Source organism: Equus asinus, chromosome 6 (genome assembly GCF_041296235.1).
Source record: "Equus asinus isolate D_3611 breed Donkey chromosome 6, EquAss-T2T_v2, whole genome shotgun sequence".
Lineage (NCBI taxonomy): Eukaryota > Metazoa > Chordata > Mammalia > Perissodactyla > Equidae > Equus > Equus asinus.
Genome location: NC_091795.1, coordinates 18,945,379 through 18,963,879, shown reverse-complemented (window position 1 = coordinate 18,963,879; position 18,501 = coordinate 18,945,379). Strand labels below are relative to the sequence as shown.

At 38.2% G+C, this 18,501-nt stretch overlaps 1 protein-coding gene across 5 annotated transcripts in view; it reads left to right on the top strand.

The window, feature by feature from the left end:
• Nucleotides 1-3,136: 3,136 nt before the first annotated feature.
• The window catches only part of NPHP1 (nephrocystin 1), a 61,131-nt gene continuing 45,766 nt past the window's right edge, over nucleotides 3,137-18,501 (top strand). For 3 of the 5 annotated variants that reach the window (XM_014852705.3, XM_070511744.1, XM_070511746.1), the window contains exons 1-4: nucleotides 3,137-3,488; nucleotides 6,039-6,112; nucleotides 10,814-10,874; nucleotides 11,943-12,067. In XM_014852705.3, the coding sequence (XP_014708191.3) occupies nucleotides 3,420-3,488; nucleotides 6,039-6,112; nucleotides 10,814-10,874; nucleotides 11,943-12,067 (329 nt within the window). In that variant the 5' untranslated portion in view covers nucleotides 3,137-3,419. The remainder of the gene's footprint in view (nucleotides 3,489-6,038; nucleotides 6,113-10,813; nucleotides 10,875-11,942; nucleotides 12,068-18,501) is intronic. The other 2 variants (XM_014852706.3, XM_070511745.1) reach the window with 1 other exon arrangement.

Sequence of the window (18,501 nt, the reverse complement as noted above, 5' to 3'; positions counted from 1 at the left end):
CTCCGCTGAATTCTGCATCTCCCCCTAGGACCTCCTTTGTTCTATAGTATACCATCTCTTTCTAGCGTTTTTGCTTTCCCTCTGCAAACATGCACAGATCTTGACTTAAAAAAAATCCCTTTAGTTGACCCCGTCATTTGTTAATTAGAAAAAGTCGTCCACCGTCACTTTCTTCCTAAATGTTTTGCCCGTTAAGCTGCTTCAGTCTGCACTTTGCACCCTCCAGAGCCATTGATACCTAATAGCTAGTTCTGAATCCTTACCTTTCACCTCCAGAGTATTTGATAATACCAGTTTCTCCCTTGAAACTCTCCTTCCCTCATCTCCTAATAACCCAGAACTTTCCTGAGTTTCCAAACTTTGATTATTCATGCCTTTTCCAAGTTCCTCAAACTTCAGTCCTTGGTCCTCTGCTCTGACCTTTCCTTTGGCTACCCAGCCGTTCTCTAGGCTTAACTATCACATCCAAGCAGAGCCCCTCTGAGATCTTACTGTCCCACCTGGTTTTTTAATTCCAGCTTCGCACTTTCAGCTGCCTGGTGGACATCTTTGTTGAATGACTTTACTCTAGAGCTCAAATGCAATGTGTCCAGTTGTCTATAGTTCACTTGGCAGGAAATTCTGTACACCAGGTGGCACTTCTGTGACAATTTTTTTTGTAGTAATACAACTTCATGTTTCTAGTCTGATATGCTAGCTTGTAAGCTCTTTGAGGTCAGTGCCATAAATATCTTGTACCACATATCCACCCAGTGCTTTGCAACAGTGCTCATAAATATTTGTCACTTTTATTTGAAGTAGATTGTTTTCTTCACTCTAGGACCCTGAAATGGCAAACTTTTTCTATTCTCTTTGCTATAAACAATCTCCCATTAGTGGGGTCCTAGCCACCTTGTTCTACTAGTTCTACATTAGGAATCTCTTGGAAGCCCTTAAATTCTTTTTCAGTGTCCCCTGTGAGGAAGCAATACAAACTTGATAGTCATTTTAACACACTGATGAAGGAAATCATAAGTTTTATGAAATAGCTTCATCTCGAGAAACATTGGCCATGGTTTGCTTTGGTTTCTTTTGGCTACCTCACTGCAAAGCTTTCTTGTTTTAAGTTGCTTTGATTTTCATAATGGCATCAAGGGATGACAACAGAGAAGCAATGACTAGCATTAAGGTGACTATGCTGAGCACTACAAGAAGTCAAAGAAATGTAAATTAATGAAAAAGGAGGCAGTCAGTAATCTCATCCCGTTTAGCCCAGTGAATACCTAAGTAGTATTTCTTAAACTTGAATGTGCACGTGAAACACTGGGGTATTATTAAAACTATAGATTCTGATTCTGTAGGCTTGTGGTGGGGCCTGAAAATGTGCATTTCGAACAAGCTCCCAGGTGATGTTGATGCTGATCCAGGACTCACAGGAATAAATGCTTCTAACTGTGAGTAAGGTAGAAAAATGTATAAAGTCAAAGTCATCTTTCCACCTGAGATGAACAAGAATAATAAACCTTTTTGCATCCTTCTTCATTGCTCATACGTATTCACGTACATAGGGGGGTTATTAGTTTATTTTTTACCAACATAGAGTTACACTATATTTATGACCCTGTAACTTTTCCATTTAAAATATGGAAATGCCTATAAACCAGATACAGAATATTTTTCCTTATTTATGGACATATATTTAATTTAAAATAAATAAGAATGTCATAAATGATGGATTGTCTTCAGTGCCTTTTTTTCTTTTTTGCTTCTTACAAGATGACTTAGAAGTACTGATTTATTAATCCATTTAAAAGTATTTTATAGCGCTCATTATTTTTCTCTTTTGTTCTTAACATTTCTAATGGAAATACTATGTCTGGCTATTTAACTGAACTTTTAAGTATCATGAGCCATAAAGGAGAAATTAATTCAAAATAAAGACATAAGCTACAAAAAAGCATACAATACCAAGTGTCAAGTATACGAAGAACAAAAACTCATACACTTCTGGTATACTGTAAATTAGTGCAACTCTGGGAAACTGGGCAGTATCTACTAAAGCTGAATATGGAAAGATGCCTGGTTGCCCGGCACTGGGCACATATGTTCATAGTATGTATATCTGTAAATAGCAGCACTATTTACAATAGCCCTGAACTGGAAACTACCCATGTGCCATGCCCAGAAACAGTAGAATGAGTGAGTATATTAGGGAATATCGTAAAATGAAGTATCAGAGAGCAATGAGAATGAACAAACTACAACTACACCCGATGATAAAGTGCATCTCACAAACGTGATGTTGAGTGAAAGAAGCCTGACAAGATGCTGACACACACTGTGTGATCTCATTCTATAGTTTTAAAAGAGGCGAAACAAGTTTTTGCTGCTAGAAGTTAGGATAGTGGTTACTTTGGTGTAGAGGGTGGAACTGGGTAGGATCTAGAAGGAGAGGAAGACCACTAGGGTGCTGGTAATGTTCTGTATCCGAATCTGGGCCATGTTATATGGGGGTGGGAGGGTGTTCACTGAAAATACAGTCAGGTGGACACTTGTGGTTTGTCATTCTATATTATACTCGAAGAAAAAAGTACATAAATGAACAGTAAGGCAGCTGGGCCTGTGGAACTAACTTATGTGTTGTACTGAAGAACATTCATTTACATTAGTGAAGTTCATCAATTGGAAAGTGAGCTCAGATCACCCTCCTTATTTGGTGTAGTGGAGAGTTTGGGAACCGGATTTAAAGGATCCCGTCCTACTTGGTGAAATGTTATTACAGTCTCCCTGTGAGTCGGTGTAAAATGGGGATCATAATTATTTGCTGACAGACTTGCTGTATAACAGACAGAATCACCATCCTCACAGAATTCAGGATGGACAACATGCAAAAATAGAATGAAATGAAACTTCAGCAATACCCCAAATAGCAAAGAATGAAAAGCTGCCTTTTGACATGAGTATGCAGCAAAACCGTGTCTCATCCCATGAAGGCCATATAGGAAAGCTATCCTTGCAGTTAACGAAAGAGTTTAAGATGCTTAAATTGTATCTTATGATTAGTTTAGCAAAACTGGCATCAGAAAACAAATGCCATTAACACCGAGTACTCCGACAGAACGCCGTGATAAGACTGAGGTATTGTGGGACATGTAGTTTCGTGCGCCGTGGGGCATTCTCCCCGACCACCGACTCCAATCCTTTGGAGTTGACAGGGAAACAAAAGATGAGTGCCGGGGCAGTCAGCGCGAGCTGCCAGCTCAGGATCTGGAGGTCGCAGGGTGGCTACCGCCGGAGAAGACGTTCCCCACACTGTCCTCGCGTCCGACCTTCCAGGCCCTGGGACTGCGCGGTGGGCGCGCGGTGATGGCGTCACCTTCCGGCGCCGCCGCTTTGGTTTCCCGGGCGACCGGCGGGAGGTGGGCGCCAAGGCGAGGGAGATGCTGGTGAGGCGGCCGCGGGATCCCCTCCAAGCCCTGCAGCGCCGCAGTCAGGAACTGAAGCAACAGGTACCGTCTGGCTGTCGGGCGGGGGACCTGGGCACCGTGAGGTGGCCTGGGCTCTGGCGGCGGGCGAGAAATGGGGCGCACCCTAATCGTCGGAACCTGCTCGCAACCCACTTACCTTCCCGAGTGCTAACACTCCCCTACCCGCAACATCCCAGCACCAAACCCTGATTCCAAGCCCTGTGCTCCCAACCCAGCCGAACTACTGGCTGTACCTCCGGAAAATCATGACCTTCGACGAAGCGCTCTCCCCACCCGCCTCCCCGCCCTGGCGTCTCAGTCTCCAACCCTAACAACCCGACCTCACCTCCAAATCTAAACTTTTAGCAAATAACCATTTCTAACCTCTCTGCGCCCAACATCTCTCCACTCTCCATGCCCCCTTTGCGCCTTCTTCACTTATTGCTTCACGTGAACTCAAGCGAAATAGGTGGCAAGGAATAATCCTAATAATGTGAGGAAAATGTTAAGATCTGACTAATGAGCAAAGGGCATGAACTAAAGAAGAAATACCAGTAACTCATAAACCTGAGAAAAATTATCTTCAAAGATAATTAAGTGCGAAGGAAATAAGATATCACCAACATTTTAAAATCACAATCCTCGGTACTGGGGAGGGTGTGATGAGACAGGTACTCACATACTCCAGTGTAGAAGGCACAGGATTTCTGGAAAGCAGTTTGATAAGATGTAGCAAATATTCATGTGCTTACGTTTCTGGGAACTTACCATAGATAATAATTAAAAATTAGGACAGATTGATATATAAAAGTGATCATCACAGTGTTACTTAGAAAAGACTGGATACAACTTAAATGATCAATAACAGGGGAATGGATAAGTAACTTATGATGGGATAATAATACCATGATTAAAATTTTGTGAAAGAGATTTTAATGTTAGGGAAAATATATGTGTGATAAAATGTTAAGTTAGAAAAAGAATATAAAGTTGGATATACAGCATTTACAGTAATACAGTAATACAATTTTTCTATATATAATATACTAGAAAAAAGATAGGAAACATGCCAAAATGGCAATCTGTGTTGTCTTCATACTTTCTGATATTTTCAAAAGTTTGTACACTGTCTGTATGTTACTTTATAAAATAAGAAAAAGTAGTAATTAATGAATTGTTAATTTATTTTCTGAAATTCTTATTTCATTTTACTAATTTTACCTTTTATTTTTCATTTGATCTATTACCAAATATTGTTTCCACTAAATAAAATTATTTTATAATCTTTGGCAGACAAGAAATTAATTGAATGCTCATATTTTATTCAATTTGGGACTTGTTTAAAAAGTACAAAAGATTTGATAACTATTTCTGAAATGACTCTATTGGAATTATAGTAGTGCAACAAAAACAAAATACTCTTCTTGTAGAAATAAATATGGAACTTGAAGCATTGACTTACGCTGAGCTTTGGCTAGATGGATCTAATTTTGAATTTGTGGGGAAATTGAGAGAACCAGGAAAAGCTTCAGAAGTAAACCAGGAAATTTATTATTAAAACAAAGATGAAACAGACAAACTATGACAAGGATAATTCAGCCTGGAAGAGAATTGGCTCGGGAGCCTTTTGCCACCCTGGCAGGCTGGGAAGGGCTCTTTGATAGCGTCAGCTGATTCCTCCCTGTCCCCACAGAGGACACTTGAAGCAAAAAACGGGGCAGATTTCTGACTGAGTGTCCCTGGACAAATAATCAGGAGCCCATCTGGGTCATGCCTGTGGTGGCTGACTCTGTCACTAGGTGTGTGAATTTTGTAGATGACGCTTATACAGATGCAAGATAGCAAGAGTAGAGAAGAAGCTAGTGAACTTTTATTTCTCTTTTTTCATCCACTTTTTCTTCACATGATCTATAGAAAAGGACCCAAAAGAAGTGTGTGCCTCCTTTGTGGGTGCATTGGCAAAGTTACATGTGGCATTTGGGAAATACTAGGTCAAGATATAAGATATAAGAATAAGGATAAGCAAATTCATGCTATATTCATACAATGAATAGTACTCAGCAATAAGAAGGAACAAACTAGTGATGCACACAACAACATGGAAGCATCTCAAAAACCTGTGGCGTGAAAGGATTATATGGAGTACATGCTTTCTGGGGTAATAGTAATTTCCTATATGTTTATAGGGGTTTGGGTTACACGGACGTATGCATTTGCCCAAACTCAGCAAATGTATACTTAATATTTGTGCATTTCATTGTATGTAAAGATCACACCAGAATATTGAACTCCAGTTGGTGATACCCATGGAGCATTATTCCAGGGGAACTGTATGGATGATTGTGGTTTACTTTGAAATACGTAAAAAATAAGATGGATTGATGAATGGATGGATCAAATAGGTATAGTAAAATGTTAATGGTAGAATCTAGGTCGTGGATATATGAGTGTGCACTGTAAAATTCTTTCAACTTCATTGTGTGTTTAAAAGTGTTCATTATAAAATATTGGGAAAAAAGAATTAAAATTTATTTCCTAAGGTTATATGGCATTTAACAATATGATCTATTAAACTGTCTCCATTTGTTGTAGGTTGATAGTTTGCTTTCTGAGAGTCGATTGAAAGGAGCTCTAGAATCCAGTAGAAGGCGAGACATTTACCAAAGGTAAAGCATACTAAATTGTTTAAACTTTCCAGGAATTGTACTTACCTTCAATGAGCAGTGTTTACAGCATAGAAATTGTTTGAGGCACTATTTCTTTCCTTTTTTTTTATTAGTACAGTTTCCAAAAAGATAAAATAATAATGGGAAATAATACGTATTGAAGTAACAGTGAATGAAATTTTCCACAACGTGTTTAAAATACTTCTTGCAGTTACCTATATCTACTGGGTCTAAATACTGTAATGATAAGATTAAATAGAGAATTAAAAATGTTAAAAAGAGGCAAGTTACGTTTAATTTATACTGTGTGTACCAGACAGTGTGGTCCGTGCTCTAAGAACTTTTTCTTAATTAATTTTCACAATAACCATGAGATACTTATTAATGCAGATGAGAAAATTAAGGTTCACAGTGGTTAGTCAATATGTCTAACATTACTTTGCTGTAAGGCTTTGAAGTAGGAAGATCGTAAAAATGTTTTAAGACAGCTCAGAAGTGCAGAAGTCAAACAAGCAAGGGAAGGAACCTAAGTGCTGTCTCAGTGGATCTTCCGGCTTTGGTCCCTTTGAATCAAGTGGAAGAATTACATCATGGTACAACTGGATCTAGGAGAAACCAGCCTGAAGCCAGAGGTTACGGGCTTGCTGTTGTGACAGCAACTATAGAAGCTGTTCAGCGGGAACATTGATGGCTTAGGCAGAATTACGGTGGGCCCTTGGCCTGTGTAGCCCCAGATCCTGTGGCCTGGTCAGAAATCTATTAGCAGGATGGTGACTTTAACTCCCTTGAGATGGGAAAACTGTTCTCTCAGTGGGTGTTTTTTTTGTTTCTTTGTTTTGACTTTTTCTTAATCCCTGGGAGAGTTTAAAATTAAATAGAGTTTAAAATTACATATACATGATGAACTAAATCAAATTAGACTATTAATACTTTTGTGTTAAGTTTAGGACATCATTAAGATAATCTGTATGTTTTGGGTATTTAAAGAGTTGGTAACATTCTACAGAACATGAGATTCATTCTTTTAGTTTAAATGATTCATTAGAATCATTTGGAAAAGTTTTGTTTAAGTCAGGCATTCAAAATGCTTAAAAGCAAAATAAAATGTTTTTAAAATTTTTTTTAAAGATTGGCACCTGAGCTAACAACTTGCCAATCTTTTTTTTTTTTTTTTTGCTTTTTCTGCCCAAATCCCCCCAGTAGATAGTTGTATATTTTAGTTGTGGGTCCTTCTATTTGTGGCACGTGGGACGCCGCCTCAACATGGCCTGATGAGCGGTGCCATGTCCACACCCAGGATGCAAACCAGTGAAACCCTGGGCCGCCGAAGCGGAACACTCGAACCTAACCACTCGGCCCGCAAGATAAAATTTAAATGAATTTTAAAACTTCGAAGGCAATTTAATTAACTACATTTATTAGTAAAATTTATTGTTTAAGGAATTTAGTTCAAGTTGAATAATCAACAGTAATGAAAGAAAAGGTGAAGTTGATTGTCCTTGCTTTACTAGATTTAAAAATAGCATAAGATTTATAGGCTGAATTTGAAGGCCCAGGGAAAACTGGGTTTTTAAATTTTATTTTAATAAATTAATAATTATTTTTAAACCCAAATAACCGTAAATAGTCTTCTGTGTATAAAATGATCCCCTCAGAGTCATTTGAAAATTCACATTGACATTTGCATGTCTGAAAATATCATTTTGCCCTTATGTTTGATTAATAATTGGCTGGAAATGGAGTAAAAATAATTTCTACTTAAACCTTTGACGCCTTGTCAGGTTTCTTTACACCCAGGGATGCTGATAAACTTGGTGAACATTCCTTTATAATTGACCGGTTAGGGGCTTTTTCTCTTGAGCTTTAGGTTTTGAGATTTCGTCACGATGTTTTTATCCTGCTCAATACCCAGTGGGTCTTTGCAGTTTGAAAATTCTTGTCTTTCATGAGTTCTGGGAGATCTTCTTTTACTAAAAGATAACTTTTTACTTCTATTTGTCTGTTTCTTCCTGAAACACTTTTGAGCCAGGCATCCTATCTGCTGGACTATCCTTAGAGCTCTCTCCCCATTAATAGTTTTTGTTTCTGTCTTTTGTTTACACCTGGGAGATTCTCCTGGTTTTTTCATTTTAACTTTTCTGTGGAATGTTTTATTTCACCAGCCATATTGTTAATTGACAAGTGTTTTTGCTTATTCTTTAATTGTTCTGTTTTTCATAGCATCATGTTTTCAGATTATTTCCTTACTACTTCCATGATTAGGGAATTTTTTTTTTAAGCTCTCTTCTGTTGTTTGTGTTGTCTTTGGTTCCTCTGGCCTCAGCTTATTTGTTTATTTAATTTTGGTTAGTTTTAAATTTTATATTCCATGTTGCTGGTTTTCTTTATTATGTCCAGTGGCCCTTAGGTTATCTATCCACTTTTATTTAAGAATAAGGGATGAGGTTGATTATTCTAGAGAGCTGTAGGGGTTCTTCTGCTGTTGTGTGTGTTGGTCTTTCCTACTGGTACTATCCTCTGATGAGAGTGCAGTTCTTCGTACACAGGCAGGGCTTCTCAGGGGCCCAGAACTAGCCTTTAGTCTGAGGAGCCCCCAGTGCCAGAGCAGGTTTAACTCTGGCGTACAGGAAACTTCCTTGGCAGCTATCATTCTCCCCAGGTCATTCATTCATTTCTTTTCTCTTTTTAGAAGGGTCCTCTGGTAGGTAGAGAGGGATGAGGTGAGAGAAAGGAGAACTGTCAGGTTTTCTGTAGAACAGACTTTTTAAAAAGTCAAAGACCTATGATAAAAGGGCCTTAACTAGATCTAAACTTAGTTGATATCTTTACTCTCTCCCTGAATAATGTAAAGACCTTAGATTATGTTAAGACTGGTTTTCCTCTTAATAGCTTAGATGTTGTGGATGTTATTTAATTTGTATAATAAAGTATGTAAAGCCAACGCCAGCCATTGTGCCTGGCTTTTCACCTGGGGAACTTCGTGATGCACTGCTGCAGACACACGTCAGTTGACCCTCTGTCCTTCGTACCTGCCGACCCAGATCGTGGCCTTTTCTTCCCAGCAGATCACGCCCCTCTTACGCTTGTATGGCTTCTTCCTCTCTTTATAGAAGAACGTGCTTCCATCCTTTTCCCAGGCAGCAGAAATTTGTTGAAATCTCTTATTGACAGGCGGTCCCTCTTTCAGTCTCTTGTGCCCAAGGTTCATTACCTTTTAAAATATTTTAATCATTTTTTGGTGGGGTTTCAGGAGGCAGTGAAGATGAACATGTGCTTAGTTTTTATCCTGATCCAGACATCTTAAAATATCTGAACAGTTTGAGGATTTTAATAATTTTATAGACAGGAAGGGGATAATTGTAATAAATAATTTGTGTTATTTGTATATTCCATGAAAATAGTTTTCCACTCGGGCTCTTAAGTGAAATTTCTGAGGCTGAGTTTCAGTTAGGATTCTTTTGGTCAAGTAACAGGACACCTGTTAAAATGAGCGGCTTTGCTCTCAGTCTCATGTAACAAAAAATGTGGGGACAGGTTCTCCCAGGGTAGGTTAGTGGCTCTTGATGCCCTCAAGGACCAGCCCTTGCTGTCCTTCTGCTTTGCCATCCTCAGCTTGTCAGGAATGACTCTCCTCACCTTTGCCAAGTCCTCAGGCATCAGCATCTAAAAGCAGAAAGGAGGAGGATTCCTTACACACCACATCAGGGAGGATAAAATGGGAGGAAGTGCCTAACATTCCTTTCACGTTTCGTTGGCCCCTCTTACCTGCCTTAGGTGTCAGTGGGAGGCCGACCCTGCCAGCATAGAGGAGGTGGCAGAAGGGCTCTGGGGTAGGTAACTAGCAGGGTCAGCCACAGTTTGATCTTTCCACTTCTCTTTTTCTGACTCTTTCACAAAGGATTTTTGTCCCCCTTTTCACTGCTTATTTCATTAGCCTCTGTAAGAAAAAGAAAGAACTGACTCAAACAGCAGAAAAATATTGACTTTTGAAGATTATTATTTGATAAAGCATTTTATTTTTGAAAACTCCCATCATTAGCTGTAGCCCATTTTCAGTCCTTTTTTTTTACTTCTTTTTTATTTGGGCGTCTAAGACTTCAGCTAAATCATGTGAGCTGTCTACGGAATAACTAAAACGCTGAACCCGTAGGGACAGGCCAAGTTCAAAAGGGGAGTGCGCCGTGGTGAGGAGAGCCCAGCTGTCGCATCGTGAACACTGCCTTCACAGTGCTGCTCTGCGCTGACCAGCAGTGGCCACTTTCTGGAAGCTCCCTCTCTCGAGCTGGAGTGAGGCTCAGATGAGGCGGTGCTGCTGCGTGCTCACTGTTGTGCCCGTGCACAGTGCACTGTAGCTGTTATCATTGTTGATTGTGTCTCCTTGGCTAGGTCCTAAGTTTATGGAATTTTAGGACTGGGGAAGCATTTTAAAGTTCAGTGCTTTCCTGATTTTAGGGGTAGGAAACTGAAGCCCGACTCCCTCCAGCTTTCTGAGCCAGGGTTATCCTGTGTGCCTGAGAGCTTGGCGGTGAGGGTCACCTGAGCTAATGGGCGGAGAAGTATTTGCATGTGAATTTGTTAACATCATTCATACAATGGCCAACTGCCTCGCCTGCTTAAAGACTGACATATGATTTTATAAAATAACTTTCTGGTTCTGACAATAGAAAAATCAATCTTTTTTCTTTCTTTTTAAAAATTTAGATGTATCCAGTTAAAACAGGCAATAGATGAAAATAAAAATACTCTTCAAAAATTAAACAAAGTAAGTATTACGGCTAATCATATTACAAAAAAATCTGCTTTTAGGCAAGTATTTTCGTTAAGTGGGAATCTATTAGAGTGGGTAAGTTCTGGGGTTCGTTAGTGGTGAAGTGTAATGTGGGCAGTGCTGGCTGCCCAGCACACTTACTGAGTGTGTGCTGTGGAGCAGAAAAGCCAAGGCTCCAAATACTCATACCACTTCAGCTTTGATGAACTCCCTCAGCATTGAGGACTCAGAAAATCCCAGAAGAAGCTAGTGTATTTTTGCATTGTGTAAGTTTTATGTTTTACAGGTTAGAATTGTTTTCATTTTACTGCATTGTGGGGAGACAGCACCTAATCTGGCCCTGAGGGTAGGCGGTAAAGAAGCTTCTTGTATCTGTGGCAGCTCTGATTTCCATGACTCAGTAGAAACAGGAGGACCCAGAATTTGCTTTTGGCAGTGCCTTCAGGAGTTTTCCTTTTAGTATGAGCCTGAGCTTCAGCGAGGTGTCCAGGGCCAGAGATGCCCAGAGCACGGGAAGTGGAAGGCCTGTGAAACCCGGACCCCTGCCTATGGATGACTCCACTGCATCTGAGACGAGTGGTCACTGAGCGTCTCTTCTGAATCTCTCCAGTGACGCAAACCTCTTTGATTTAGGAGGCAGACTGACCCTAAATTTGAAAACCTAGTTTCCACAGGTGAGGAAACTGAGGCTCCCAAAGGCGAATCGGCTTGCCCAGTGTCTCGCTGTCAGTAAGCGGCAGAACGTGAGGTTGGCACTTGTCTTTTTGACTCCAAAGCCGGTCTTCTGTCTGGAGCCTGTCCCTTCCTGACTATAGAGTGTCTGCAGTACCTGGGCAAGAAAACAACCGAAACAAGTAGGATAATTTTGTTTTTTCATTTGGTTTGCATTCCAACATGATCATCTACGTTCCTTTTAATCTTATTTCTCTGAGGTCGGTCTAGTCTCATGTTGGTATTTGCTTTGTCTTCCAGCCCTTATTGGAGGTTTTTTTTCTTTTAAAATAAATGTAATAGGGAACTGAAATAAATTTTTCAGTGAAATAGACTTCTATTCTCTCTTAGGCTGATGAACCTGCACCTGTCGGGAACTATGATCAGAAAAAAAAGGAGGAGCACAGTCTTTTGGATAAGCTTACCCACCAACTGCAGGAACTTGCTGTGTCCTTAAGAAGAGAAGATGTAACTGAGTATGCTTCTTTTCGTCCTCCCTTTGTTTCAGATATTATGTCACCAATGGTTTGAATGTTTGGCTCAGAATAGTCACATGACAGTATAGATATAAACAAATGACGGTAAGAGTGTGATCAATTGACAGTAATTTATTGTGTATGGTAGAAAGTGTTAGAGCCCATGAGAGATGTAAAGAAGTGGAAGTCAGAATCTCTGCCCTCAGGTAATTTATAATCTAGTTGGGGAAATAAAACAGATCTGAAAAGCTAAATAAACAAATGTTAGAACATAGGGATGATGTATTTAATGTCAATTTTGATATGTAAAAAGAAAATTATTTGGATTGTCTACGTGCATATTTCCTCTTTTCATAAATATTCTTTAAAAATTAGAGGCAGAGGGGCTGGCCCATGGCCAAGTGGTTAAAGTTCCACGCACTCTGTTTAGGTGCAGCCCCAGTTTGTGGGTTCAGATCCTGGGCGTGGACCTACTCCACTCATCAGCCATGCTGTGGAGGTATCCCACATACAAAGTAGGGGAAGATTGGCACAGATGTTAGCTCAGGGCTAATCTTCCTCAAGCAAAAAAAGAGGAAGATTGGCAATGGATGTTATCTCAGGGTGAAACGTCCTCACCAAAAAAAATTAGAGACAGAAACGTGCATTGTTTTTCTGTCGGAGTGAATGTTAATAATAGCCTCTGCAAAGTGGAAAGAAAACTTGATGGTATAAACAAACCCAATTTGTGGAAAGCAAAAAGGAAAAAATCAACTATTTAGACTCTTCAAATGCTATTCCCATACTTTTTTTTTTTTTTTTTGATGAGGAAGATTGGCCCTTAGCTAACATCTGTTGCCAATCTTCCCCTTTCTGCTTGAGGAAGATTGTCCCTAAGCTAACATCTGTGCCAGTCTTCCTCTATTTTATATGTGGGACACTGCCACAGCATGGCTTGATGAGTGGTATGCAGGTCCATGCCCGGTATCTGAACTTGCAAACTCCAGGACACCAAAATGGAGTGTGCAAACTTAACCACTACATCACCAGGCTAGCCCCTGTTCCCATACTTTTACACTATATCAGCCAAAGGATGTAGATACAAGAATTCTAGAATTTCCACTGATTTGCAGTACTGAGAATGACAAAGTAGCTGGGATGAGACTTAACCTTCCTACCATAAACAACTATAATATCTGGACAAAATATACAAAACAGCTGTTTGAAGTCACTGAACATCAGCTAAGCAAGGCTGATATGCTTAATACAGGGAAACACAAGAGATGAGTCCTACATTCACCCAGACCCTCTCCCTGGGGATTTTACGTTCTCTGGTTCAGGGAGATGGATCCCAAACAGGGAGCAGCAGTCTTACTGGGCTGAGCAGGCAGACATCAAATTTTGGAGTGCTAAGGCCACTGGACCTTGTAGGGGGAGAGAAGGGAGTTGCAGAGAGACAACTCCAGAAATTTGAATGCACTCCTGGGCTACACAGAGCATGATTCCAGAAGTTCTGGTGGAAAGCACCTGCTGGGAGACTAAGAGCTTAAAAGATTCTGGAGGTCACATAGTCCTGGGAAAATATTGGAGTTTGCACCCAGCTAGAGTAAAGAGATCTCAGTGGACAGTTCAGGCATTTAGTGGAGATCACAGATGGCCCATGCCCTGGGAGTAAGGAGAACACCCTAATGTTAAGAACTTGGATCTTGGAATAAAGACAAAACTGAAGTGGATCTTCTTCAACAAAGCCCCAAACCAGACCTCAACAGGAACAAGATAATTTAACTGTGTAACAGAACAAAATTCAACACTCTTTAAAGGAAGATGGCGTAATCCAATCCAAGGTCTCTAAGTGTATCATCCACAATGTCCAGTAATAACAAAAAATTACTAGAAACACAAACAAGCCAGGGAAAAGAAGTGATCAATAATCAAGCAATAAGATAGTCAATAAAAGCAGATCCAGGTCTGAAGCAGATAGCAGAGTTAGCTGACAAGGACTTCTAAATAATGTGATTAATGTGTTAAAGAAAATGGAAGAAAAAAATGGATGAAATGGAAGAAGGTAGAGTGTTTTGAGAGAATTCAAATGTAGACAATAATCAAATGAACATTCTACAACTGCAGAATATAATATTTAATAAAATAATAGCTGAGAACTTTCTAAATCTGATCCAATATATAGATTCAAAAAGGTAGAAAATGTGTTATAATAAAGAGAAAAATTTTAATCAGTAGAAACTCAGATGACCCAAATGTGAGAATTAGCAAACAAGAACTATAAAACAACTATTTTCAATATGTTAAAGAACTTTTGAGAAAAGATGGACAGATTGGATGAATGGAGAGAAATCTTACACAGATAAATGGAAGCTAATAAAGACCAAAATGGAAATTCTGAAACTAAAAAAGTACAATATATGAAGTGAAAAAAAGTTACTAGATGATTTAACAGAAGATTGGATACAATAGAGGAAAGGATCAGTGAACCCAAAGACAGAGCAATAAAAAACTTTCAAACTCATGCACAAAAAGAAAAACAGAATGCAAAGAACAGAACAGAATGTACGAGAGTTGTGGGACATGATCAAAAGTTAAGATACATGTAATTGAAGTCCCAGAAGGAGAGGAGAGAAAGAATGGAGCACAGGGAAATATTTAAATAAATTTTTAAATTGAAATCTAAAAAGGTATCAATCTGCTGATTCAAGAATCTCAGGGAACCCCAAGTGGAATAAATATAAAGGAAACCACACATTTGTGCATCATAGTCAAACTGCTGGAAACCAGTGCACTAGGAAATCTTAAAAGCAGCCTGGGAAAAAAGGAAACATCATGTACAGGCATATGACAGTTAGAATTAAAGTTGACATCTTATTAATAAAAATTCAGGACAGAAGACAATAAAAGGGTTGAAAGAAAAAAATCTATCAACCCAGAATTCTGTATCTAGCAAAAGTATCTTTCAGAAATTAAAGTGAAATAAAGACATTTTCAGACAAAAAGAAAAGCTGAGGAAATTTGTCAACAAAAGCTAACAAATTTGGCAAAGGAAGTTCTTCAGGCTAGAAGAAAATGATCCCATGTGGAAACTTGGATCTACAAGATTGAATGAAGAGCTCTGGTATGTGGGTAAATATAAAAGCCTATTTTTTTCTTTTCTAGATGCCTTTAAAAGGGACTTGATTGTGTAAAGCAAGACATATTTGGGGATTTATAGTATACAGTCGGTTCTCATTATCTGCAGTACTTAACGTTCTGTACAGTTGCTGTGAACACTGGATTAGTGAATACTAAACCAGTGCCTCTAGAGGAAATCCAGAGTTAGGTTCCTGTGAAGCTCTGGTCACAACAGTTTCATTAACTGGGTCATACGTGTCCTTGTTTTATGTGTGTTTCAGTTTAAAGACACTTTATTTAATATCTATTATTGATTCATTAACATTGAACTCACGACCAACAGCGCTATAACTCATGCCTGAACAAATCTTACCTAACACTGATTTTCTCCACTAGGCACATCACAGCCTTCTTGTGCGTAGGAACACTACACAACTCTTCAGCAGTATTTTTGGAGGCCATTTTAAATGGCAAGATCAACAAAAAGCACAAAAATGCAAAGAACATGGCACTAAATAAATAAGTAGATGAATTTCCAAATACAGAATTAGCAAATAATGAAGATCACCTATACGTATAAGTAAAATATATGACAACAATGGCACAACATTAGTTAAAAGGGCTGGCAGGGTAAATGGAACGGTATCTTAAAGTCCTTTTATTTTTGGTGAAATGTAATTTTGATTTAGGTTAGACTGTGATAAGTTAGGGATGTATATTGTAATATCTAGAACAATCACTAGCAAAATAAGCTGAAGAAGTAACTAAAAAACAGCATAGACAATAAGGTGGCATAGTAAAAATGACTCGCCCAAAAGAGACAAGAAAGGAGAAACAAAAAAACAAGGCAAATAGAAACTAAATAGTAACATGGTTTGAATGCATCCATATGGATTAAATATAAATGGAATAACACTCCAATTAAGAGAAAGAGGTTGTCAGATGGATTTTTTAAAAACCCATATAGGGGCTGGCCCTGTGGCTGAGTGGTTAAGTTTGTGCTCTCTGCTTTGGCGGCCCAGGGTTTCATCAGATCCTGGGTGCAGACCTCCATTGCTCATCAAGCCATACTGAGGTGTCATCCCACATAGCAGAGCCAGAAGGACTCACAACTAGAATATACAACTACGTACTGAGGGGCTTTGAGGACAAGAAGAAGAAGAAGAAGAAGAAGAAGAAAAGATGATTGGCAACATGTTAGCTCAGGGGCACTCTTTCAAAGAAGAAAAAAAAACCCAAATACACTTTAATGTAAAATCACAGATAGGTTGAAAGTAAAAGGCTGAAAAAGATATTTTAGGTAAACCCTAACCAAAGCAAAGCTGATGCAATTGTATTAATATCAGCCAAAGTAGACTTTAAGGTTAAAATTAATTTTATAGACAAAGACATTTCATGGTAGTGAAAGAATCAATTCAATAGGGAGAAATCATCCTAATGTGTATGCACCTAATTACATAGCATGAAAATGTATAAAGCAAAAGTTGCCAGAACTGAAGGAATGCTATAAAATCCACAGTCCTTAACCACCTTTACCTAATTACACATATATTCATAGAACACTGCATTCAACTGGGTAATACACATTTTTTCAAAGTGCACATATTACATTGACCAAAATGAACTATGTTGGACCATAAAGCAATTGTCAACAAATTTCAAAGGATTGAAATCATTCAGTCTTTGATGACTTGGAATTACATTAAAACTCAGTGGCAACTTAAAACTAATATAATGTTATATATCTATTATATCTCAATTAAAAAAAACTTCAATAACAGAAAAATAACTAAAAATCTCAAATATTTGCAAATTAAGTTGCACACTTCTATATAACTTGAGTCAAAGAAAATATTACAATAGAAATTTAAAAATATTTTGAGTGGTAATAAAATGCACCTTGTGAGCTGCAGCTAACGCCATGCTGAGAGGGAAATTTATAGCTTTAAGTACATAGTTTAGAAAAGAAGAGAAGCTGAAAATCAATTATTAAAGTTTCCAACTTAAGTCGAAGATGGAGAAAGAACAGCAAATTAAACCCAAGGACAGGAGAAGGAAGGAAATAATAAAAATAAGATCAGAAAACAGAGAATAATAGACACACAGTAGATAAAATTAATAAAGCCAAAAATTGATTCTTTGGAAAAATTAATTAAATAAATAAATTCCTAGCAAGACCGATCAAGAAAGGAGAAAGAGAAGGAAAAAAAAAAGAAACAAGGCTGAAAACTGTAATCACTACAAATCCCACAGAAATTAAAAGGGCACTATGAAGATATTATGAACAAGTTTATGCCAATAAATTTGAAAATTTAGATAAAATAAATTCCTTGAAAAATAAAATATATTCAGATTGACACAAGATGAATAGAAAATCTTTATAGTCCTACTAAAATATCTACTAAAGAAGTTGAATCTATAATTAAAAACCTTCCCACAGAATGAACTCTCAGGCGGCTTCACTGATGACTTATTGCAAACTTTTAAGAAAGAAATAATACCAGTATTACAAAATCTTTCTACAGAGTAGAAAAAGAAATTTCCCAAATTATTTTGAGAGCATTAGATAATTTTGATATCAAAACCTGACAAGAATATTTTAAGAAAAATAGCAAGACCCTCATGAACAAAGGCACAAACCCAATATAAAATATTAGCAAGTGGAATCCAGTGGCATATCAAAATGACAGTACGTCATGACTAAGTGGGATTTATTCTGGAATGCAAGGTTAGTTTAACATTCAAAAATTAATAATTGAAATTCACGATAGCAACAATAGAAGAACCATAAACAATCATGTCAAGTTCCCGTTATCCTTGGCGACATTTTAGAATAACTGACCCAGAGAAAATATGTGCAAAGTATCTCCTAAAAAAGGAAAGGGGCACGTTGAAAATCAATATGCCGTATTTTATGGATTTTTATTCTCGTGGTGTACAAATTGTTTTTTGTTAAGTCACTGTTTATGTTTAGGTCAGTGTGGTATGATAGAGTGTCCTACATCTATTTTAAACAAAGTGAGCCCGATACTCCTGTTTTTTTCCAGAGAATATCTTATATTTGGCTGGTTTTATAGTTAGCAATGTCTGTTAGAATAAGTATTGTTATCCCCATTTGAAAGATAAGCTTTTCTGATACAAGCTTTAGGAGAGTGAAGCTCTCTTTTGTTCATTGTTGTATCCCAAGCATGTACTGTCTGTCACACAGTAGCTGCTCAGTAAACGGTGGGTGACTTTGCTGAATGTTGAATGAATAAATAAACTCAGAGAGATTTAGTGACTTATCCAAGCCAGTATTATTTTAGCTCCTCTCTCTCCCCTCACCTTCCATTTTA